Genomic DNA, 25,602 nt, shown 5'->3' on the forward strand with positions numbered 1-25,602 from the left:
AACAAGTGGTATGGCCTAAAAGACTTTGGCTACATCTGAGTAGCAAATGTTCCTCTGCAGTGATGCTCACAGAGTGATTCTGCTAGGAACTGTGCTCCTAAATTCCTTCATGGGACAGCCTGGCTGAAGTCAGGTCAAGCCAGGAATAAGCTGGCTTGCCTTTGGCTTTTGCTAGATGAATGAACAGATCAGAGGAATGTGAACATTCAGCACAAGAAGGACATGGACCTGATGAGCAGTTCCAGAGGAGGGCCATGAAAATAATCAGGGGGTTGGAGCAGCTCTGCTCCGAGGACAGGCTGAGGGAGCTGGGGGTGTTCAGCCTGGACAAGGCTCCGGGGAGACCTAATAGAGGCCTTCCAGTACCTGGAGGGGGGCTACAAGAAGGCTACAAAGGGACTGTTTCCAAAGCCTGTAGTGACAGGACGAGGGGCAATGGTTTGAAATTAGAGGAGATTTAGGTTGGATGTTAGGAGGAAGTTATTTACCATGAGGGTGGCAGAACACTGGAACAGGTTGCCCAGGGAGCTAGTTGAGTCCCCATCCGTGGAGATATTCAGGGTCAGGCTCAACAGGGCAACCTGATCTGATGGAGGATGTCCCTGCTGCTGCAGGGGGCTCGGACTGGATGACCCTTGGAGGTCCCTCCCAACCCAAACCAGTCTGTGACTCTAGGCGTTACCTGCTGGTTGCTGATGGTGAGCTTCTCAAGGAAGTGGCGCAGAACGGTGGAGGGGTCTTCAATCAGGCAGTTCCACAGGACCTGCTGAGCAACAGCACTCACTGCAAAAGAGAAGGACAGCGAGGTCAGGGCTGTGTCCCTCGGAAAGCCCTGGGCCGCTCCACTTTGACACAAGGGCTCATCCCTACAGGTTTTTAAGGCCAGGCTGAATGTGGCTGTAGGCAACCCGCTCTAGGGTGAGGTGTCCCTGCCCACGACAGGGGGGTTGGAAGTGGATGATGCTTGAGGTCCCTTCCACCCCTGGCTGTTCTGTGACTCTGTGAGCCCCTTGAAGTTTGACGCAGGTCAGTACCAGCCACTCCGTCCTCCCGGACTTCTCCATCCTCCATCAGGTGTACAATGGGGAGCACTGCTGCACAGATGCACGCTGGAAACACAGCTTGAGGTGGCTGTGGCACGTGGTGGTTTGGAGTATGCTCTGTAGTGTGTTCTTCATCTGGAGCAGTAAGAAGAGTAGAAGGTGACTGTTAGGCTCTGGGATTATCCAGGCAGGTTAGATAAACATTTGTGTTAGGGGCTGTACTAGCAGAGAAAAAAAAGCCATGCGCTGTCTGCTTGTTGTGCAAGCTCAGCAGGTTTACTGCTAACCTCCAGCAAGAAACTGAGCCTCCAGCCAACTTCTTGATCAAGAATATTCTTTGTTAAATATACTTTTTTTTTCAGTTTACCTTTTTGTTCTTGTAGGGAACTGTGCCAGCCCCAGAGGGGGGTGGGCTGAAAAGAACCTAGCCCCCCAGGTGGACAAAGAAACCTGACCCAGGTGGGCAGAGAGACTTGGTTCCTCCTCCAGGGGCAGGGGTCCCCAGGTCAAAGTCTATGCCACTGCCCCTTCCTGTCCACAAACCCTGTTTAAGGGGAGACATTTCCTGTGCTCTCTCTCTTGCTCCTGCCCTTGCCTGCCCCAGAGGCTGCTCCTGCTGCTCCCTGCTGTTGCTGTAAGCAGGTGGTGAGAACTGCTCCATGCTGCATCCAAGCTCCTAAGGACTGCATCTAAAGAGAACCCACACTTGCATTCAAAGAGAATCCACATTGGCATCCAAAGAGAATCCACATTTGCACCCAGAGAATCCACATTGGCACCCAGAGAGAATCCACATTTGCACCCAGAGAATCCACATTTGCACCCAGAGAGAATCCACATTGGCACCCAGAGAGAATCCACATTGGCACCCAGAGAGAATCCTTTGCCACCTGGGTCTGGTTTTGTGTACTTTTTTTATTTACCCTTTTTCCTTACACCTTTGTAACCTTCCTTTTCCTCAAATGCCTTCTGTATTTTGTTAAACTTACCTTTTCACTTCCAAATCGATTCAAGACTGTTTATTTTGAAGCTTTACCTCCCTTTTCTCCTGCCTAATTTGCTTGCCTCTAGCAGGAAAAAGGGAGAGGGGAGGCAACCTAAATCTGTTCCACTTGGGCTTTTGGACTCTGGGAAAGCTAAAACCACAATGGGAACCCATCTTCTTTTTGATGGAATCCCCCTGAATTACCATTTCCCAGCTACTCGCTCAATGAAGCATGAGAGGTGAAGACAAGACATGGTGGCTGCAGGGACGAATCAAGCAACGCAGGGCAGAAATGGATTAGGAAGTGGCTCAGGCTTGGGAATACATTCAGCAAAGGGAAATGCCCCCAGGAAGGGCTTCCAGGGAATGAAATCCTGCAACGTGACAGTGCAGAGTGAAGCCAACCTACCTTCTGCACTGACTGCTGAGCGCACCGACCAGACGGAGCCGCGGCGGAAAGAGTAGTTCCTGTGAGAGGTGCTGGAGGTGCAGGAAGGACTCACAGACAGCCGGCGGGAGGCCAGGTTGGCAACTTCTTCTACTGACAAAGAGAATGGGAAATGTCAGTCCAGACCCAGCTGACAGGGAACTCCCTGAAGGGCAGAGCTTAGAACCGAGTGGGGCCACTGAAAATTCAAGTCAGGTAGCACTCAAAAGGCACAATCTGAAATCCCCAGGGATCAGTCAGATGGGCAGTTTGCTGATGCTTTGGGAAGGGGCAGAGCATTGCTCCCTAAGTGTTCAGTGCTTTGCTGAGTCACACTGGAGCTGAGCTGACTCTGTGCTTCTTTTCATCTACCTCCTGTTAACTACCACGGGGGTTGGTGCTTAGTTTCTCCTGAGAATTGAGATTTCTGCTCACAGGTTTCCCGCTGTACTCTCAGAGCTGAGCATCTCTGTGCTCACCTAATGGCACCTACCTCAGAATGCCTTTCATCAAATCTTCCCTTAGCCTGAGCCAGAGAAAATCTTCACCCCAAGACTAAGCTTTCTATGACACCTCATCTAACTTTGGCTGTCTGACAGTTTGGTAGCCAGCTTGAGCTGAGCATTTGAGGCTCCCTCGCTTGTCACCATACAGGTAGAAAACTCCAGGGGCAATTCAGTCTATCTTAAGGTAGATTCTCAAGACAGATACTGCCAAAGTGTGATTCCTTCCCCACTTCAATTATTAAAGGCTAGAAGTCAGGCAAGGCAACTTTCATTCCTACTGGCACATACTCTCATTGTGTTAAAGCTTGCAAGAGGCTGGGAGCTTTGAGGTGTCAATGCCATCAAGTTTCACTGAAATTAGGGGGAGAGGGCAAGGGCCTCCAGGTCACACAGTGAGCACTCAACACATCTAAGGTTTTGTGCCTTTCTTGCCCTGATTTTTAGTTACACTTTTTCTCAATGGCTTGGACTCTTCAACAGATCACAGGATCAGAGGATGCTAGGGGTTGGAAGGGACCTATGGCGATCTTCCAGTCCAACCCCGCTGCCAGAGTAGGACCATAGAAGCCAGCACAGGTCACACAGGAATGCATCCAGATGGGCTTTGAAAGTCTCCAGAGAAGGAGACCCCACAACCTCTCTGGGCAGCCTATTCCAGTGCTCTGTCACCCTTATGCTGAAGAAGTTCCTCCTCCTGTTGAGGTGGAACCTCCTGTGGTGGTTGTGACTTTCCTAACACTAACAACCAAGGTTCCTGGTCACTACACCCCTAAGCAGCGCTCTGCATTGGTGGCAGGCACTCTCAGGTTCCTGGAACGCAGTTCCTGAGCCTGGAGCACACCTTCTTCTTCCTGCTCTGAGTTGGGTGTGCAGGTTGGCTCATAGCAGGCCTCCATGGTGATGGGGATGGCAGTGATGAGGCTGGCTTCCCGGCCCAGGCGCTTCTTCTCTTCCTCCTGCTGCAGGTTCTTCAGGATGTGCTCCGCTCGCTGATGGGAACGGGACACAGCCCTGGCTGAAAAGGACTTCTGTAAGGAGGAAAAGTGAAGAAACACAGCCTGAAGATGTCTGTCAGTGTGGTGGGTTGAAATTCCATCCCCCCAACATTAACTTTGCCAGACCAGCTGGAAGCAAATGCAAGCTGTATGTACAAGCAGAAGTACAACCTACAACGGAATGCAATGGGTATGTCCAAAACATCCAGGATGCACAATATCTACAGGGATTTACAATTGATAAACAGCACAAGAACCCCCCCTGGCCAAGGTCCAGGGGAAGCTATCAGCTTCTCCCTCTCTGCCACCCCCTTACCCCCCTGTACAAAATGGAGAAGAGACAGAAGCAGAGAAGTTAATACCAAGTCACAACAAAAGCAGTGCAGCCAAGGTCAAGCAGAAGCAAGTTAGTATCTCTCCCAGAGTGAAGAAGCCAGAAGAGAAGAAAGATTGGTTTGGTACAACCAGTTTTAGTCCCTTATCTCTTCCAGTGGGGTTGTTTAGAACCATCTTTGTTTTCCATTTTCACACCCCATAGTGATTGATTTACATTTTACTACTTTCCTGCTCAAAGACCTGTGAAAAATTTCCAGGCATAGCCTGAAACTATCAGAGGTAAGAATCACACATCCTGCATTTTCTGCCAGAGCCCTCAGTGACAGCCAACAGCTGGGTTTCATCCTGGCCTGCATCAGGAACAGTGTGGCCAGCAGGAGCAGGGAGGTCATTCTGCCCCTGTACTGGTTAGGGCACACCTTGAGTCCTGTGTCCAGTTCTGGGCCCCTCAGTTTAGGAAGGAGGTTGACTTGCTGGAACGAGTCCAGAGAAGGGCAACAAAGTTGGTGAGGGGCTTGGAACACAGCCCTGTGAGGAGAGGCTGAGGGAGCTGGGGTTGCTTAGCCTGGAGAAGAGGAGGCTCAGGGGAGACCTTATTGCTGTCTACAACTCCCTGAAGGGAGGTTGTAGACAGGCAGAGGTTGGTCTCTTCTCCCAGGCAACCAGTACCGGAACAAGAGGACACAGTCTCAGGCTGCACCAGGGGAGGTTTAGGCTGGAGGTTAGGAGGAAGTTTTACACAGAGAGAGTGATTGCCCATTGGGATGGGCTGCCTGGGGAGGTGGTGGGGTCGCCATCACTGGGGGTGTTCAGAGTGAGGCTTGACAGGATGCTTGGTGCCATGGGTTAGTTGATTAGGTGGTGTTGGATGATAGGTTGGACACCATGATCTTGAAGGTCTCTTCCAACCTGGTTTATTCTATTCTATTCTATTCTGTTCTATTCTATTCTACTCTACTCCACTCTAAATCAGGGTAGTGCTAGCTGAGCAGAGATTTGCCAGGAGGTACTCCTCTTGGAGCTCTGTCTGCTATAACCCTGGGTGCAGACCTTCTCCCAGGAGACACCACATGAACGACATGGCCTGTCAGGCAGTTCAAGTGAACTAATCCTTGCTGGAGAGCCAACAGCTGTGTGCTCCTACGAGCTGAGCTACCGTCGCTCACAGGAGATGGGCAGCACAGCACCTCAGGGAGCAAACAAAAATCTCCATGTAGAAATTTCCCTGTGTTCTACACAGACTGTGTGCTAGATTTGCTTTTTCCCCAGCTGAGGAAGAGGAGAAAACTCAGAATTTAGTCCATGTCTGAGCCATGCCACTAAAGAGAAAAAGCAGTAACTGCTCTGATGATGTCTGCTCACCGACTGATCTTCATTGATGGGATCTTGCACGCTCCCACTGCACTGAGGGACCCAGGGGGGGTCAAACATTGGCACAGATGGCATTCCCAGCACAGGAGAAGGCAGAGTGAAGTTTATACTTGGAGGAGGGATCTAAACAAAACCATGAGAGACATTTTGTTACAGCAGACTGTAAGGACTGCCAGGACTGCTGATTAAACAGGAGCACGAGTACCCAAGACATTAATTGCTCCTGCAAATTCTGCCCAACTCCATTATCTCACTACACTGTGACATCATCTAGGACACACATTCCTTTCTTTCTCTCATGTTTTCTCCTGATCTGTGTCCCCATTATGACCTCATTCATGTTGATAAAGACGTGCAGGGAAGTGTCAGGAGGATGGAGCCAGGCCCTGCTCAGTGACGCCCAACGACAGGAGAAGGGGCAGTGGGTGCAAGCTGGAGCATAGAAGGTTTCAAGTGAACATAAGGAAAAACTTTTTCACTGTGAGGGTGACAAAACACTGCAACAGGCTGCCCAGGGGGGTTGTGGAGTCTCCTTCTCTGGAGACATTCAAAACCCCCCTGGATGTGTTCCTGTGTGAGCTGCTCTAGGCGATCCTGCTCTGGCAGGGGGGTTGGAGTGGATGAGCTTTCAAGGCCCCTTCCAACCCCTCCTGTTCTGTGATTCTGTGATTATACTCTCTCCCTTGTACACAGAAGTTCTACACACCACCTCCCCCACTAGTGTGACTGAGACAACCTTTTTCTTTTTCCTCTCCAACCTGACTTTCATGCAGTTTCATGGCAGCCTGTTCTTGCACATACATTCCCCAAGGCAAGCTGGAAAGGGCAACCCTGTGTCCTACCTACCTTAAAGATCTGCTGTGCTCCCTCTTCCATCCTTGGCCAGACTTGATATCTAAACCTCCAGAGCGTGTGAAATTTGAGGATGGCATTCAGCCTTTGCACCGTCTCTGGGTGATGAAACTCGGACATCAGCATGTCAGAAACAGCCTCTGGCACCTTCACAGCACACAGCAGGAACATGGCAGCTGCAGGGAGAGAACATCTGAGCATCTGCTTCCCTTAATAATATGTTTATCTGGCAGAGGAAAACTGCAGCTGTACAAATCATTGAATCATAGAGTTGGTAGGGTTGGAAGGGACCTCAAGGATCAGGGAGCTCCAACCCCCCCCAGTCACCACCAAGACAAACCTGTTTTGGCTGTAGAAATCAGCTCAGCAGTCTAACAGACCTGGTGAAAGTGGGACTGGTGGAGAGAGTCCAAGGGAGAGCCAGGAGGATGCTTAGGGGACTTGAGCATCTCCCCAGGGAAGAGAGACTGAGAGCCCTGGGGCTGTTGAGTCTGGAGAAGGCTGAGAGGGGATCTGATCAATGTCTATCAATAGCTGAGGGCTGGGGGTCAAGTGGAGGGGGCCAAGCTCTTTTGGGTGCTGCACAGCAATAAGCTAAGGATCAATGGAGACAAACTTGACCAGAGAAGGTTTCAGCTCAACATGAGGAGAAACTTTGCAGTGAGGGTGACAGAGGCCTGGAGCAGGCTGCCCAGAGAGGTTGTGGAGTCTCCTTCTCTGGAGCCTTTCCAGCCCTGTCTGGATGTGTTCCTGTGTGACCTGTGCTGGTCCTGCTCTGGCAGGGGGTTGGACTCGATCTCCAGAGGTCCCTTGCAACCCCTACCATCCTCTGGTCCTGTGATGCTGGACAGCCTGGTCCAGAGCTCTGTGAGCCTCACAGTGAAGAAGTTCCTCCTCATGTTGAGATGGAGCCTCCTGTGCTGTAGTTTCTATCCATTGCCCCTTGTCCTATCACAAGGCACAAGTGAACAATCTGTCCCTGTCCCTTCCTTCCTGACCCCCAGCCCTTAGATACTGATAGATCAGATCCCCTCTCAGTCTTCTCCTCTCCACACTAAACAGCCCTAGGGATCTCAGCCCCTCTTCACCAGGCAGTGCTCCAGTCCCTTTCATCATCCTTGGAGCCCCCCTTTGGACTCTCTCCAGCAGATCCCTGACCCTCTTGCACTTTCCTTGTCTCACCTGCTGCTCCAGCCATGTGCTCATCCACACTGAGCAGGAGTTCCCATGCTGCTGGCTGGATGTCCCCATACATCTCTTCTGTGAGGATAGGAGCTGCCTTGATTAACAGTGACAAAGGTGCAGGGGAGAGGCTCATGACCTGCAAATACAAAAACCCAAACAAACACCAAGGCATGCCTTACAGCTGAGCTGTTCAAACTCTCCCCTCAGTAATTCTACCTTAGCTTTGGTCTGCAGATTACCCATTGATAACCCTCTGGTTTCAGCCATTTCAGATAATTCTCCATAGAAGAACCTGGCTGTCAGCCCACACTGAAAGAGGAGTGTTTGCAAGCTAGTCCCTTGAATCCTTTGCTAGCCATCAAAACACTGATGGAAAGGACAAAAGGAAAGCCAAACTTCTCCCAGAGGGGTAAACAGTGATACAGATCTGTGCCAAGAAGGGGCCTGGCAAGAGCCTGCTGCTTCTTCAGGACAAGAAAGAAAAAGAAGGAAAACTATAGCTGTAAACTGACAGCTTTGAAAACATGCAGGGATGAAGTGATTGATCTTCTGCAGCAGTGCTTGGAGATCCACATATGTTTTCCTTCCAGCTGCAGTTTAACCTCACATCAGCCTCCCTAACCATCATCCTTCTTCTTCCAGTCCAACCTCACATCTACCTCTCAGCCTCCCTAACCAGCATCCTTGTTGTAGTCCAGCCTCACATTTATCTACCTAGCAGCCTCCCTAACCATCATCCTTCTTCTTCCAGTCCAACCTCACATCTGCCTCTCAGCCTTCCTAACCAGCATCCTTGTTGTAGTCCAGCCTCACATTTATCTACCTAGCAGCCTCCCTAACCATCATCCTTCTTCCAGTCCAACCTCACATCTACCTCTCAGCTTCCCTAAGCAGTATCCTTCTTGTTCTAGTCCAGCCTCACATTTATCTATCTAGCAGCCTCCCTAACCAGCATCCTTCCTATTGCAATCCAACCTCACATCAGCCTCCCTAACCAGCATCCTTCCTATTGCAGTCCAACCTCACATCTATCTCTCACTCAGCCTTCTTACCCAACATCCTTTTTGCAGTCCAACCTCACATCTATCTCTCAGCCTTCTTAACCAGCATCCTTCTTCTTGCAGACCAACCTCACATCTCTCTATCAGCCTCCCTTAGCAGCCCATGGCCTAATCAGTACCTGGTGCCTGATGTATTTTAGCATTCCAGAGTCCTTCTTGCCTTCCAAGTTGGTGTCGGTCACTCTCTTTTTCAGAGAAGGAGTTCTCAGGCATGATTTGTCTGAGCACTGCAGGGAGATAAAACAAACAAAAAGAAACTGAATTTCACATTCAGATCTCCCAAAATGCAAAAAGGGAGGAGCTCTGTTACAAGAGGAATTGCCACATGCTGGAAGCCATGTAATACCAGAGCTGTAGCATGAAGTCTTCTCCTGTGCTGGCAACAGGGCTTGTAGCACTGAGATGACTTTCCTCATCTGATTTACTTCTCTGTCTTCCCCAATAAAACCCTGGGCCAGCAAATCAAATGAGGGTTTGATGGATGGACCACTGGGTAGATAAAGAACTGGCTTGATGGCCACACCCAAAGAGTGGCTGTCAGTGGGGCTGTGTCCAAGTGGAGGCCAGGGACAAATGGAGTCCCTCAGGGATCAGTACTGGGACCCAGCTTGTGTAACATCTTTGTTGGTGACATGGAGAGTAGCACTGAGGCACCCTCAGCACCAAGCTGTGTGGTGCAGCTGACAGGCTGGAGGGAAGGGATCCATCCAGAGGCACCTGGACAGGCTGCAGAGCTGAGCCCAAGCCAACCTCATGAGGTTCAACAAGACCAAGTGCAAGGTCCTGCAGCTGGGTCAGGGCAATCCCAGGCACTGATATAGGCTGGGCAGGGACTGGCTTGAGAGCATCCCTGAAGAAAGGGCCTTGTGAGTGCTTGTCCTCATAGCAGAGCAGCTCCAGCCCTCTGCTCATCCTCATGGCCCTTCTCTGGACACCTTCCAGCACATCCAGATCCTTCCTGGAATAGAGGCTCCAGAGCTGGACACAGTGCTCCAGCTGTGGTCTCAGCAGAGTGGAGCAGAGGGGCAGAATCCCCTCCCTGCCCCTGCTGGCCACACTTCTCTTGCTGCAGCCCAGGCTCTGCTTGGCTCTCTGGGCTGCAAGTGCTCCCTGCTGGCTCCTGCTGAGCTTCTCCTCCACCAGCACCCCCAGGTCCTTGTCTTGAGGGCTGCTTTCTGTTCAAGATCTGTGAAGAATTTTTAAAGGCACAGCCTAAAACTACCACAGTACAGAATGCAGTCCTTGAAGGTAAGTAGGACCTGCCTGGCTAACTCCCCAGCTGTTCTGCTTTTTCCACCTGCTCACCTCCTTCTGCTTTTTGCCTCTTGCCATGCTGTTCAGTGTGTTGTTTTCCCGCAGGGAGTCCACTGTGTCTCCGTAGAGGAGTTTGATGGCCCGGACGAGGCGAGCGCAGGAGCGGCTGTGGTGGAGGTAGCAGTGTGGGTGACAGTAGTCGATGTGGGGACAGATGAAACTTTGCTGGTTGCATAACAGGATCATAACCTAGAGAAGGGAAAAAAACAAACCCAAAACAGACAACAAACCAAGAGAACAGTTACCTATAGCAAAGGGAGTCACAAGGGAGGACAGTGCAGGGCAGCCGGCGATGGGGACACTCAAGCTAACCTTGCCACAGCCTAGCTGGGGAGGCAGGAAGCTCAACACAGCCTTCTGAAAAGGGTCTGTGCAGAGCTCCATACTTGCAAGAGGCCCTGGGTAACCTGATGAAGTTGGGGGTGTCCCTGCTGACTGTGGGGAGGTCAGACTGGATGGCCTTTGGAGATCCCTTCTGGCCTGGACCATTCTAGGATTCTGTGAGTTTGTGATTCTGTGATTCTATGAACCTGTGATCCTGTGACCCTATGAATCTGTTATCCTGTGATCCTGTGTTCCTGTGATCCTGTGTTCCTGTGATCCTGTGATCCTATGATTCTGTGATCCTATGATCCTTTGATCCTGTGATCCTACGATCCTGTGATCCTATGATTCTGTGATCCTGTGTTCCTATGATCCTTTGATCCTGTGATTCTGTGTTCCTGTGATCCTTTGATCCTGTGTTCCTATGATTCTGTGATCCTGTGATCCTTTGATCCTGTGATTGTGTTCCTGTGATCCTATGATTCTGTGATCCTGTGTTCCTATGATCCTTTGATCCTGTGATCCTGTGTTCCTATGATCCTTTGCTCCTGTAATCCTGTGTTCCTGATTCTGTGATCCTGTGTTCCTATGATCCTTTGATCCTGTGATTCTGTGTTCCTGTGATCCTTTGATCCTGTGATCCTGTGTTCCTATGATCCTTTGATCCTTTGATCCTGTGATTCTGTGTTCCTGTGATCCTTTGATCCTGTGATCCTGTGTTCCTATGATCCTTTGATCCTGTGATCCTGTGATCCTGATTCTGTGATCCTGTGTTCCTATGATCCTTTGATCCTGTGATTCTGTGTTCCTGTGATCCTATGTTCCTTTGATTCTGTGATCCTGTGTTCCTATGATCCTGTGATCCTTTGATCCTGTGATTCTATGATGAGTCTGTGATCCTGTGAGCCTATGATCCATTCTAAGTGGTTTACAAACTAGCCAGGCATGGCTAAAGAAACCTGAGTGCTGCTGTAGGGGGGTTGTGTTTGGCAAGATAAAGGCTGAGGAAAACAACATTCTCTCAGTCTGCAGGAAAGCTGCTGTGTCCTCACACTGAGACAAGGGCTTAGGCTGGAAGTTGTCACTCAGTCACCCAAGCTGCAAACCCACGAGGTTCAGGGCTTAGCTTCCCTCCAGGAACATGAAAGCAAATGTCTCAGTATGGTCTCAAGTAGGAATAATCTGTGCCAGTTGTTCTACCTACACCTCCCTCACGGTGCCCATCCAGCCTAGCTTTATGTTAGCTGCCTCAGTTTAACTATTTCCAGTGGTGTTGCCATATGGCAGCAAGGACCTCTAAAACCTAAGAAAGAGGGTAAATATTTGGCAATTTTGCTCTTCTGAGCCCTGCTTTGCCTTTATCCTCTCACAATTCATTGCCTAGTGCACACTGTCATGTCTAACAAACTCAGTATAGTACATTGGGTGTACCAAACTAAGTAAAGCACTGAACCAAGTACTAAACTTACATTTAGTAGACTGGGTGTGCTAAACTAAGCACTAAAATTTAATACACTGGGTACACTAAACTAAATTAAATACTAAAGGACTACATTTGGTACACTTGGTCTACTAAACTAAGTGTTAAACTTACGTTTAGTAGACTGGGTGTACTAAACTCAGTACTGAACTACCTACTACTTGCCGTGCTGAGCTAACACGTTCAGCTAAGGTGGCCTGGCTGCCCCTGGGTGCTTAGGGAGCAACAGGCCCTTTCCCCTGAGAAAAGAAGGAAAGGAAATAAAGAGAGGAAGCAAGGCAAAAGCTTTCTGGGTTTGGTCCATTCTAGAAGCGACAGACGATTTCCAGAGGTTGCAGCTTACTTACACTGAAGATCCTTGATGCTACACGGAGAAAGCACAGATTGTGCCCTGGCCACTGCCAGCACAAAGGATTTCCCACCAAAAATGCCATCCCTGGGAGCGTTGCCAGCGCTCTGTACTTACGTGCAGCCAGGACATGTTCCGGTGGTAGTTCTCCTCGGCGCCTGTGTTGCTCAGCACCTCGGGCTCGATGCTAGGCTCGCTCGCGCTCCAAGGGCTCCCTTCTTCAAGAGAAAAATACCCAAGAGGTGGTTGTTTTTATTGCTCCCTGCGTGCTTTAAGACTAGGGACAGCACTTGTAAGCCAGGCCAGCCTTGTGGGAACAGACCAGAGGACACAGAATATGCCACACCGGCAGGACTGAGTTTTGGAGACCCCCTCCCCAGTGCTTCTATCACGCTGGCTTGACGGTTACAAGAACCATGCAGACTTGGCTCGTCTTGTCAGCAGCAAGTTCCTGCTCCCTCCCCACTCTCTTTTTTCCTTTAGCAGAAGGGGAGGAGGTAAATAAAACCATCAGAAACAAACTCTTTGCACTGTTCAGATGCTGCAAGTGGCTGGTTTAGTGATCTGCATTGACTGGGCTCTGTGGTTAAAAAAACACACAAACAAAGTCACCCCAAAAAATCCAAGCAGAAGTGGCATCCAAGTGGGAATGCCAAAGGGCAAAGTCACTTCTGATTGCCCATGGAAACTGCTAACACCACGGGGATGAAAGGGGAAAAAAATCCTGGTTCTAGCACACTACTTCCAAAGAACTCAGGCAAGGGAGATGTTTCTCTGGGAACTTTACTGCTCCCTGTGTTTCTTTCTAGCAACTCCATCCCTAGAGGTTTTTACAGGCCAGGCTGGATGTGGCTCTGAGCAACCTGCTCTAGAGTGAGGTGTCCCTGCCCATGGCTGGGGGGGGTTGGAACTAAATGATCCTTGAGGTCCCTTCCAACCCTGACAATTCTATGATTCTATGATCACCTGTGGGCCTCCAATGAAACTGTCATTAACTGTGCTAAAGAGGCTGCTGGGGATCGATTCTGACCCATCCTTTCTTCCTCCTCTTCAAGCCAACCGTGACTTGCCAAAAGCTACAGGAAGGACAACCCCGCTCTCCACCTTCACCTCCTGAAGCATCTCTTGAGGACCACAAAAAATAACCACTAAGCCTGGGAGGTTCTTTCAAGCTCCAACAGTATCCAAACTGTAGTTAGCTTTGGGTTAACAGCCCTAGCAGAGGGAGCCCCTCCAGCTGAACCGCGGTGGCGATTTCTCCTGGCAGGATGCACACTTGGTCTCCACGAGGCAAATGCTGGTGGATCCTGCTTTTGAAGGCTAAGGCAGGCATCTGTAAACTGCAAAAACATGTGCATGTGCCAATATGTGGAAATGTGTGGCATGTGCATGGTATGTTCCACAGATGGGAATATATATTGCATGCCATACAACATGCCTGTGACATCATATCCTGCGAGGAATATGAAGGGCATGTCTGTACACATGTGTGTGTATATATAGACAGATAGATAGATCTATGTCTCCTACCTGTGGCTACGGGCAGCAGGCTACCAGATCTGCACGTGCCCTCAGGTATCCATTCTGGCACAGGATTCAGGGGGCTGTGTGTATGTGCACATACACACGTGCAGCTGCTCCCCTCAGCAGGGCTTGCCTTTGGCTGGCAGGCACCAGCATTCCAAGAGTTCATGCTCTAACACGGAGCTGTGGGCGCTGACCACCTGTGCACGGCGCCAACGCTGCACCCAAGGTCGGAGCCATGCTCCCACAGGCACTCCCTGCAGTCAGGCACTCCCTGCAGTCAGGACTCTAGGTTGTCCCTAGCTGGCTGGGGGGGGCGTCCCTCAGCATGGCTAGCCCAGCGAGAGTTTCGGGCCTGCCTGTTGTCCCCTCCCTTTTCCACCCACTGGTCTAAGTTACCTATATCAGTGACAGTGTCCCTGCTGTGGGACAGCTGCAGCTCCTCATTCTCAGACTCTGAGTCCTGCCGTGATAACTTGGTGCTCTTTAGGCTGCCGGCCCGGCGAATGCTGGAAAGGGAACCCCCCTTCTTCACCCGGAAACTGCGGGTTCCTTTAATCTGGAGCAAGCGGGAGCCTCCTATCCTGATCTTCCTGCTGGGAACTGTATTGAAAGAATAAAAGAGGACTTTTTTCCCCTTAATTTTTCCCCATCTTAAAAAAAAAACCCCAACCAAAAACAAACCAAAGAAAAGCTATCCTGGCCCTCCCCTCCCTCCCAACCCTTTGCTGCCAGCCTGTACTGCAGCGTCTCTTCCTCTACCAAGAAACGTGGGGCCAGAGGCTCCCTCCAAAGCCACCGCCAATGCAGCTCTGTCAGTCGGGCAGTAAAGATGCTGTATGCAAGTATGTCCATCACCTCAGTTCCTGGAGATCTGGGAGGTCACCTCAGGCCTTGTCTGTGTTTGGAATTAGCCCTCATTCTGCCACCAGCAAGCAGAGTCAGCTGCCCTAACAGAAACCCTATAGATGGACAAGGAAAACCTACGATCCACACCGCCTTGGAGTCAGTTCCCGACAGGAACCAGGACCTGCCCAGTGGGTGTCAATTGCAGTTTGCTTTGCCAGCCCCTACGGTTTGCATTAGTGCAGAATCACCTCTTGCTAGGGGCAGATGGCTGAATCCCAAACCTGAACAAGGCAGCGTGGACAAACCTATCTTGCTGTGGGGGCCTGGGTTCTGTAAGCCTGGCTGAGCTCTGCAGTGGGAGCCCTGATTTTATTGCTACAGCAGGTGGGGCTGCAGAAGGGTGGTCTGCCTCCTGGGGATGGCACGCCAGACCTGTTTGAAGCCAGATTTGCACAAATCCGTGGCTCTGCATGTTACTCTTCATCATGAGAATGCTTTAGAGGAAACAGGAGCACGTGGATCCTCTCCTTCAGACAAACCAGCAGCTCTCAGGCATGAGCAACAGTCCATCGACACTCTGCAGTTTTTGTGATGAGCACAGACATGAAATGGGTTCAATGTTCAAAGCACCAACCCTTGGCACGTTGGTTCTCCTCCTAGCTCAAAGGCAGGACATGGCAGCATGGCAGTCCAAATGTTGCAACACTCAAGTCATTTCACTGCAGCTCTAATCAGGCAAGGCCACGTCTGGTCGATGACCTTTTGGGGTGTGGTTGAGAGTGAACAGGACACAGCTTTTTGGATACCGTGGGTAAGAAAAATGTCTTAACAAAATTGTATCTTGGCTTCAGGGAGGGAAAAAAAAAACAAGCACACCCTTAGTCCTGAGAATGTCCCTAATTCCTCCAGAACCCAGGCTCCACTCCCATTTCCAGTGGCTTACATGCTGGAACCTGTCCAGAGAAGGGCCACGAGGATGAGCAGAGGGCTGGAGCTGCTCTGCTATGGAGACAGACTGAGAGAGTTGGGGCTGTTCAGTCTGGAGAGGAGAAGGCTCTGAGGAGACCTTCTTGTGGCCTTCCAGTATCTGAAGGGGGCTACGGGAAAGCTGGAGAGGGACTTTTGAGGGTGTCAGGGAGTGATAGGACTGGGGGGAAGGGAGCAACACTAGAAATGGGTAGCTTGAGATTGGATGTTAGGAAGAAGTTCTTCCCCATGAGGGTGGTGAGAGACTGGCAGAGGTTGCCCAGGGAGGTGATGGCAGCCTCATCCCTGGCAGTTTTTCAGGCCAGGCTGGATGTGGCTGTGAGCAAGCTGCTCTAGTGTGAGGTGTCCCTGGCCATAGCAGGGGGGTTGGAACTGGCTGATCCTTGAGGTCCTTTCCAGTCCTGACAAATCCGTGATTCTGTCCGAAGTAGGCTGGATAGGTTTTGAGAGCTACTCCTCAGTCCTGATGAAGGAGCTGGACTGTTGAAGGACCAGAGCATCTCCCTCCAAGTGACCATGCTGATGTCCTTAACAATCACTACTGCTTGAATTCTGTTCAGATCAGCCTCAATCCTGTGGCTCAGCTCCCCCAAAGCTAGCCCACATAAGCTCTTGTAACTGCCTTTCTTGAAGTCTGCAGAACCCCATTTTAGAATCCAGAAAGCACAAGTGATCCTCTGAGAGCCTACATCTCCCTCACTTCAGTGCCTGCACTTCAGACCTACCTGGAGCAGATTCTATACAGTAAACTTGGTAGCTTTTGGATAGCTGTTAAGCAACACCTGGGGTGAACAATGAGAGCAAAGTTTTTAACACTCCAGAAAAAAAACAAAGAATGAAAGGAAACAGATTAGTACTCATCCAAGAGGTTGAGATGAAGAAACCTGTCACTGCAGGCAAGAAAAACTTAGTTACATTCACACCACAACAACATTTTTCTTAGCTAGAAATGTGTAGGTTAGCAAAGATGCCTCTGCATCCTGTTGGGTTTGAGCCAGGTTGATCCCCAGATCAATATGCTCTGGCCAGAGAAAACAGCATCACTGTCATTTAAAAACAGAACATTCCCTTGCATTTATTTAGCTTCAAAAAGACTGCAAATGCCTTTTTGCTAGAAGATAGTGGGATGTTTAGGGTCTAGCTTTCCTACAACTACCGGAAGGGAGGTTGTAGACAGGCAGGGGCTGGGCTCCTCTCCCAGGCAACCAGCACCAGAACAAGAGGACGCAGTCTCAAGCTGTGCCAGGGTGGTTTAGACTGCATGTTAGGAAGAAATTCTTCATAGGCCATTGGGATGTGCTGCCTGGGGAGGTGGTGGAGTTGCCATCAGTGGAGGTGTTTAGGAAGAGACTTGATGGGGTACTTGGTGCCATGGTTTAGTTGATTAGGTGGTGTTGGATAATGGGTTGGACTCAATCTGGAAGGTCTCTTCCCACCTGGTCTATTCTATTCTATCCTATCCTATCCTATTCTATCCTATCCTATCCTATTCTAAAGTAGGCTCTAAAATGTAGTCAAGAGGTAGCTTTAATAAAGGAATGGGAAAGAAAAAACCCCACACAAATGAAACTGCAGGGAAAATGTGGTTGAACAGAGTGAAGGACGCAGAAAGCTAATACTGCCCTTGCCAAACAGGCTCAGCTCTGCATTATGCCCCTAACACTGAAACATAGGGGGGGGAAAAAAACCCTTAAAATAGGATAGTTAGAGACCAGCCAGCAGCACTTTCCAGCAGGATTGCATGCTTGTAGGCTTTCTCCCCCTCAGGTAACATCCCAGTGGGTGCCTGAGAGGCTGGAAAGTGGTTTCAAGTAATTGCCATCACTATCTTTAAAACAAAAAGAAGCAACCAACCCCAAACCTGAGCTTTTCCTCATCCAAATCATAAGGCACGTCTTAGCCCACTGATCTCAGACTGTTAGACCACAAGGCTGTGTGCTCCTCTGGGCTGCCAGGGTACAAAAAATGAGGTTGAGCATGGATTTATGCAGCTCACCTGTCTTAGATGGACACCTATCTGTCTTCACAGGAGCAACTGTCCCAGCTGACTGACAGTTTTGGAGGCAGTTTTACACCACGTAGGTCTTGGAAGCAGTTTGAGTATTTTCTCCAATAACTCTGACATCTTTACAGCTGAAGAGAGCACAAACTTTATCCAAAGACCCCTGAATGCCTCCAAAAACTCTTCTGAATCATTCATGCACATTACAGTTCCTAGTAGATCACCAGCCACAGACTCCATCCTTTCCAACCAGCCACCAACCCTTTGTCCTTTCCAACCAGCCACCAACCCTTTGTCCTTTCCAACCAGCCACCAACCCTTTATCCTTTCCAACCAGCCACCAACCCTTTGTCCTTTCCAACCAGCCACCAACCCTTTGTCCTTTCCAAACAACCATCAGCCCTTTCCAAACAACCATCAAACCTTTATCCTTTCCAAACAACCACCAAACATTTATCTTTTCCAAACAACCACCAAAACTTTGTCCTTTCCAAACAACCATCAAACCTTTATGCTTTCCAGACAACAATCAAACCGTTTTCCTTTCCAGCCAGCAAACCTTTATCCTTCCCATGCAACCACCAAACCTTTATCCTTCCCATGCAACCATCAAGCCTTTATCCTTTCCAAACAACCATCAAACCTTTATCCTTTCCAGCCATTAAACATTTATCCTTCCCATGCAACCACCAAACCTTTATCCTTTCCAAACAACCATCAAACCTTTATCCTTCCCATGCAACCACCAAACCTTTATCCTTTCCAAACAACCATCAACCCTTTATCCTTTCCAGCCATTAAACATTTATCCTTCCCATGCAACCACCAAACCTTTATCCTTTCCAAACAACCATCAAACCTTTATCCTTTCCAAACAACCATCAAACCTTTATCCTTCCCAGCCATCAAACCTTTATCCTTCCCATGCAACCACCAACCCTTTATCCTTCCCATGCAACCACCAAACCTTTATCCTTTCCAAACAACCATCAAACCTTTATCCTTTCCAAACAACCATCAAACCTTTATCCTTCCCAGCCATCAAACCTTTATCCTTCCCATGCAACCACCAACCCTTTATCCTTCCCATGCAACCACCAACCCTTTATCCTTTCCAAACAACCATCAAACCTTTATCCTTCCCAGCCATCAAACCTTTATCCTTCCCATGCAACCATCAAGCCTTTATCCTTTCCACACAACCACCATACATACATTTATCCTTTCCAAACAACCATCAAAATCCTCAGTCCAACGTCTTCACTTTTATGTACCTATTAGGAGACAGATCTGAAAGAGCTCTGGAGCACTTGTTAGAGGGAGAATCATTGACAGGTAACTGCCTGGCAGATTAGCCTCTAATTGCAAGCAGGCAATTAGGGCTGTGTGGGGTATTGCAACACTTGTCCCATCAAGTAGTGTGTGAGTTTGGCATGAGATGGCTCTGAGATGGAAACGCTCTGCTGCTCACAGCACACACAGTAAGCTCGGCCTGTACTTGTACAGTCTGTTGGGCACATTGATCTGCTAGCCATCAAAAGCCACACAGCTGTGTGTTGGGTTTGTTGGGTTTTTTTCATGTGGTAGCAAAGAATTCCAGAGGTCAAGCAATCAATCACTAACGATTCTGCGAGATGCCATGACTTCCAAAGCAGATTTGCACAGAAAGATCTCAGTCTTCCCTCCTCTCTGTGGTTCTCCCCACGTGACAAGCTGTGTGATCAGGATGCAAACCAAACAGGGAAGGCTTTTGGTCTTTGCTTTTTTTGAGTCAGTCAAATGGTGATGCTCCTCCCAGCACCCCCACTGGGAGGCAGATTCACAGGGGAAGCATCCTCCTTTTCTTTGCTCTCCATGGCTCTCAGTCATAGCAGTGTTTGGTAAAACTGAACATCTTTGCTTCTCACATTTGTTGCATGGAACCCTGAATGCCAGAAAGCGTCTCAGAAACCATTCAAAGCCACTGTGGCCCCGTGGCCACCTGCTTTTTAACACAGTCTATGCAAATGGAGACATCAACTCAAGCAGCCACTTCACAAGCCCTCACAACACAGAAGCCTTATTGTGGTGCTCACAAACCTTTTTTCTCCTCGAAGCCAGCCTCAGACTTGAGGGTGTGGCTGCTGCTGTGCAGGGAATCCTTTGAATCTTCGTTTTCATCCAGGACCCCAGCAAAGCTGATCTTTCTTTCATACCTGTGCCGGTCCATCTCGGGGTCCAGACGCAGCCTGCAGCTCTCCAGGTCCTGCAGCACAACGTGCACCACAGATGTGCAAGCAGTACGAACCCCCACAGCCACACAAGCTGCAGGAGGAGCTGCCTCAGGTGGGTATTTGTTGCTGTCAGTTCTCCAGCTATGCTGACCCTTTCTAATCCACCTGCTCTCAGGGCCTGCAGCACACTGAGCCATGCTGCCAGGATGGGAGAGTTAAGAGGCGTTGCACACACTCCTGGGTAACTGCTGAGCAAAGGAGCAGCCTGTCTGCTGGCTCCTGAAGGGGAAAGCACACAAATCACAGAATCACAGCAGGGTTGGAAGGGACCTCAAGGGTCATCCAGTTCTAACCCCCCTGCCATGAACTGGGACACCTAACACTAGAGCAGGTTGCCCACAGCCACATCCAGCCTGGCCTTAAAAACCTCCAGGGATGAGGCTTCCACCAGCTCCCTGGGCAACCTCTTCCAGTGTCTCACCACCCTCATGGGGAAGAACTTCTTCCTAACATCTAATCTCCCCTCCTCCAGCTTGGATCCATTCCCTTGTGCTTGCAGTACAGAAGTCCAAGGGCAGCCTGGGCTGCATCCAAAGCAGCATTGCCAGCAGAGCCAGAGAGGGGATTCTGCCACTTTGCTCTGCTGAGACCTCCCCTGCAGTGCTGTGTGCAGGTCTGGAGCCCTCAACACAGGAAGGACCTGGACCTGATGGAGAGGCTCCAGAGGAGGGCCATGAAAATGCTCAGGGGGTTGGAGCAGCTCTGCTCTGAGGCCAGGCTGAGGGAGCTGGGGGTGTTCAGCCTGGAGAAGAGAAGGCTCTGGGGAGACCTCAGAGCAACCTGCCAGGACCTGAAGAGGGCTACAAGAAGGCTGCAGAGAGACTGTTTGCAAAGGCCTGCAGGGACAGGAGCAGGGACAATGGCTTCAAACTAGAGCAGAGCAGATGTAGATTGGAAGAAGTTCTTTATTATGAGGGTGGTGGAACACTGGATCGAGTCACCCAAGAAGGTGGTGGAGGTCCCATCCTTGGAGATATTCCAGGTGAGACTGGAGAGGGCTGTGGGCAGCCTGATCTAGTTGGGGATGTCCCTGCTGACTGCAGAGGGGGCTGGACTGGATGAGCTTTGGAGGTCCCTTCTAACCCAGACCATTCTGTGATCCTATGGAGTCTGTGCCTGTACCTATGGAACAGGTATGCCTATGGACACCAGAGCAAGTCAGGTCTGCTCTGCTGGCATGGCAGCTTCATGGGCCATAACATTATGTACCTGATTCACTTGGAAAAGAAGCATCACTCCAGAAATACAGACTTTAGATCTTACTGGGGAGTGTTGTTGCCTCTTCTTCCTGCCCCCACACAAGGCTAAAAGAAGCATTCTAAGGCCATTTTCCCTGAGAGGCTCTTGCATAATGTGACCTTTAGGTTTCTCCTGCCTACACACCACAGAACAGTTGAATAGTTCCACCTCCTCCTCTCCCATACCCAAGTCTGCAAAGCCATTAATCAGCTGCATTTCTATCTGGCACAAAAGCCCAAATTTCCTCTTGACCTTCAAGACCCAACATATTCTTAGTTCTAAGATTAACTACTTCACTATGGAGAGGAACTTCAACTTTAGCATTATCCTGCTTTTGGATGCAGTCATTTGTTGCATGGCAAAAAATACCAACAAAGTGTTTAGGCAGATGTCTGCTGAATTTAACCCTGGTTTTTATATAGCTGCCCCTCTTGCATCCCTGGGTGCTGAGTCACTTAACCATAGGCTGTCTACAGCCTTTGAAACAAGTTTCAGAACCTGATTTCCAATAATTCCCAGCGAAATCAGCCTGGGGAGAACAACTGCCAATAGCAAAATGTGATCTGTCATTAACAAAAATCAGAGTAGGGCTAAGTCACCAAATCATCACAGAATGATGCAGGAGCACGAGGGTTGGACTGGATGATCTCTGGAGGTCCCTTCCAACTCCTCACATTCTGTGATTCCTCCCTGCACCAGAGACCCATTTGAGTGGTTTCCCCACCCTACTGCCCCTCAGACAGACCCAAACACCATCTGTGGGCATGGCTCTTTCTCCAGTGCTTGCTGTCCACTCACCACAAGAGGCTCAGTCCGTGGCCTGGGCATGTAGGGAAAGGTCTCTCTCAGAAAAGTGGTTACCTCCAGCAGGAGCTGGCAGGCTGCCATTTTCAGTGCAAAAGGGCAACAACATTTGGTAGGATTCACTGTGCCTAGAAAACAAAAAATAAAAGTAAGCAAGGAGATTACATGGAATCTGGAACCAAGAGCTGGTGAATGTTACCACACATGGTGCATAGTGCAGGCTGCCCTGAGAGCCCAGACTTAAGTCTGTGCTACTTTGGCTACACTGAAAGGAGCAGAGACAAACAAATACCAATCCCTGCATTGGTGAGACACTGGCACAGGTTGCCCAGGGAGGTGGTGGAAGCCTCATCCCTGGAGGTTGTGAAGGCCAGGCTGGATGTGGCTGTGAGCAAGCTGCTCCAGTGTGAGGTGTCCCTGGCCATGGCAGGGGGGTTGGAACTGGCTGATCCTTGAGGTCCCTTCCAGCCCTGACAGCTCTGTGATTTGCAACAGTACTAACACACTGCAGAGTGCTGTGTCTGAGTCTATTATGCATTATTACAGTGAAGCATTATCATGTTTATGTTACATCTATATTCTCTATATCTTTATATTATCTATGCAATTGCTATCTACATCATAGCTATATTGCATCCAATTTAGGATAGGGTAGGATAGGGTAGGATAGGGTAGGATAGGGTAGGATAGGGTAGGATAGGGTAGGGTAGGGTAGGGTAGGATAGGATAGGATAGGATAGGATAGGATAGGATAGGATAGGATAGGATAGGATAGGATAGGATAGGATAGGACCAGACCAGATCAGGTTGGAAGAGACCTCTGAGATCATCCAGTCCAACCTATCACCCAACACCATCTAATCAACTAAACCATGGCACCAAGCACCCCATCCAGTCTCCTCCTAAACACCTCCAGGGATGGTGACTCCACCACCTCCCTGGGCAGCACATCCCAATGCTCTATCACTCTCTCTATGAAGAACTTTTTCCTCACCTCTAGCCTATACTTCCCCTGGCACAGCTTGAGACTGTGTCCTCTTGTTCTGGTGCTGCTTGCCTGGGAGAAGAGACCAACCCCCACCTGGCTACAACCTCCCTTCAGGTAGTTGTAGACAGCAATGAGGTCTCCCCTGAGCCTTCTCTTCTGCAGGCTAAGCAACCCCAGCTCCCTCAGCCTCTCCTCACAGGGCTGTGCTCCAGACCTCTCCCCAGCTTTGTTGCCCTTCTCTGGACCTGTTAAAGAGTCTCAATGTCCTTCTTAAATCGAGTGGCCCAGAACTGGACACGGGACTCAAGGTGTCTCTTCAGCCACCTCAGGCAATCAGAAAAGCAGCTGATTTTACACCAGTGTTTTGGCAAAGTTCACTGTGAAGAATGGGAGTCTGAACCCCTTCTGTGATGCAGGTGACAGCAAGACTCAAGAAATAAATTACTACTCTGCTTATAATTGCATTTGCAGGTACACAGCAATTGCGACCCACTGCCTGCTTTCCCACCCCCCTCCCCTTCAAAATCCCATCAGTGCTGCTGCTACACATCTGCCATGCTGGACATCCAGGCATGGAGCTGGGGCTCTGGAGCTTGGAGAGGAGGAGCCTGAGAGGTGACCTCATTCCTGCTGATAAAGTGAGTGCCAAATGGATGGAGCTGGGCTCTGCTGGGGGATGATCAATGACGACACAAGAGGCAAGGGTGGAAGTTGAGGCAGAGGAAGTTCCAAAGAAACAGAAGGAAGAATTCTTTTCCCTGTGAGGGTGACAGAGGCCTGGAGCAGGCTGCCCAGGGGGGTTGTGGAGTCTCCTTCTCTGGAGATATTCAAACCCCACCTGGATGTGTTCCTGTGGGACCTGCTCCAGGGTATCATAGAATCATAGAATTGTCAGGGTTGGAAGGGACCTCAAGGATCAGCCAGTTCTAACCTGCCTGCCATGGGCAGGGACACCTCACACTAGAGCAGCTTGCTCACAGCCACATCCAGTCTGGCTTTAAAAACCTCCAGGGATGAGGCTTCCACCACCTCCCAGGGCAACCTCTGCCAGTGTCTCACTAACCTTATGGGGAACAACTTCTTCTTAACATCCAATCTGAATCTACCCACTTCTAGTTTTGTTCCATCCCCCCCAGTCCTATCACTCCCTGACACCCTCAAAAGTCCCTCCCCAGCTTTCCTGTAGCCCCCTGCAGATACTGGAAGGCCACAAGAAGGTCTCCTCAGAGCCTTCTCTTCTCCAGCCTGAACAACCCCAACTCTCTCAGTCTGTCTCCATAGCAGAGCAGCTCCAGCCCTCTGCTCATCCTCGTGACCCTTCTCTGGACACCTTCCAGCACCTCCAGATCCTTCCTGGAATAGAGGCTCCAGAACTGGACCCAGTGCTCCAGGTGGGGTCTCAGCAGAGTGGAGCAGAGGGGGAGAATCCTGCTGTGGCAGGGGCGTTGGACTGGATGAGCATTTGAGGTCCCTTCCAGCCTCGGGCAAAAGAACAGGGGAGGGGAAGCTGGGGTGACAGCGAGGGACTGGGAAATACAGCTGGGTGGTAAGAGGATGAAAAGAGGAGAAAACAGATTAAAATAGTGCTCCTAAAGCAGAGGTTCTTACAAGCAGGGGTTCTTGTAGTAAAGGGAGTCTCCTTACTGTCATCTAAAAAGTCTTCCTCCTCGTCCTCCTTCCTGAGGCGCCTCTTGGTTTCCTCGTCGTAGATGAGCCCCAGCAGGTTGGCAGGGCTCTCGCTCTCGGCGTGGCACAGCTCGTTCAGCCGGGCGCCGATCGCCTGCCACAAGGAGGCAGACAAAGCACAAGGCAGGTGAGGACGGCAGCACAGCCTTGCTCGCAGGCAAGGGCTGTGCCCTCTGCGGGCTCTGCAGGTGTTCCAGCCTCTGGTGGGTTGAAATTTCCCCCCTCAACATTACCTTTGCCAGCCCAGCCCAGCTGGAAGCAAATGCAGGCTGTATTTACAGGCAGAACTACAATCTACAATGGAATGCAATGGACATGTACAAAATAGACACAAATTACAGTATTGAGAGGGATTTGCAATGGATAAACAGCACAAGAACCCCCCTGGTGAAAGACCAGGGGAAGCTACTAGCTTCTCCTTCCCTTACCCCCTGTACAAAAGAAGGGACGAGAGAAAGGAGCAGAGAAGTCAACACCAAAACAATGCAGCCAAGGTCAAGCAGAAGCAAGTTAGTATCTCCCCCAGAGCCAAGAAGCAAGAATCAGCCAGGTTGGAAGAGACCTCCAAGATCATCAAATCCAACTGATCACCCAACCCTAACTAATCAACCAGACCATGGCACTGAGTGCCTCATCCAGGCTTTTCTTAAACACCTCCAGGGATATGGACCCCACCCCCTCCCTGGGCAGCACATCCCAATGGCCAGTCTCTCTTTAATTCTTTCTAGGATCAAGCCTAACATTCCCTCTGCACAGCCTGAGACTGTGTCCTCTTGTTCTGGTGCTGGTTGCCTGAGAGAAGAGACCAACCCCCACCTGGCTACAACCTCCCTTCAAGTAGTAGAAAGCAAGAAGGTCTCCCCTGAGCCTTCTCTTCTGCAGGCTAAGCAACCCCAGCTCCCTCAGCCTCTCCTCACAGGGCTGTGCTCCAGACCCCTCCCCAGCCTTGTTGCCCTTCTCTGGACACATTCAAGTATCTCAATATTCTTCTTCAACTGAGGAGCCCAGAACTGGACACAGGA

The 25,602-nt window shown here is 50.1% G+C and overlaps 1 protein-coding gene across 1 annotated transcript in view; it reads right to left on the bottom strand.

Moving 5' to 3' along the window:
• Positions 1–25,602, bottom strand: part of UNC80 (unc-80 homolog, NALCN channel complex subunit) — a 135,365-nt gene that overhangs the window by 53,903 nt on the left and 55,860 nt on the right. The window contains exons 24-37 of the mRNA XM_054177075.1: positions 24,539–24,674; positions 21,901–22,034; positions 19,670–19,835; positions 14,152–14,355; positions 12,346–12,446; positions 10,067–10,264; positions 8,881–8,988; positions 7,698–7,836; positions 6,510–6,691; positions 5,655–5,786; positions 3,803–3,989; positions 2,438–2,569; positions 1,035–1,178; positions 683–783 (exon numbers count right to left, since the gene is read on the bottom strand). Coding sequence (XP_054033050.1) covers positions 683–783; positions 1,035–1,178; positions 2,438–2,569; positions 3,803–3,989; positions 5,655–5,786; positions 6,510–6,691; positions 7,698–7,836; positions 8,881–8,988; positions 10,067–10,264; positions 12,346–12,446; positions 14,152–14,355; positions 19,670–19,835; positions 21,901–22,034; positions 24,539–24,674 — 2,064 coding nt within the window. The remainder of the gene's footprint in view (positions 1–682; positions 784–1,034; positions 1,179–2,437; positions 2,570–3,802; positions 3,990–5,654; positions 5,787–6,509; positions 6,692–7,697; positions 7,837–8,880; positions 8,989–10,066; positions 10,265–12,345; positions 12,447–14,151; positions 14,356–19,669; positions 19,836–21,900; positions 22,035–24,538; positions 24,675–25,602) is intronic.

This window comes from Dryobates pubescens, chromosome 37, assembly GCF_014839835.1.
Source record: "Dryobates pubescens isolate bDryPub1 chromosome 37, bDryPub1.pri, whole genome shotgun sequence".
In the NCBI taxonomy this organism is placed as follows: domain Eukaryota; kingdom Metazoa; phylum Chordata; class Aves; order Piciformes; family Picidae; genus Dryobates; species Dryobates pubescens.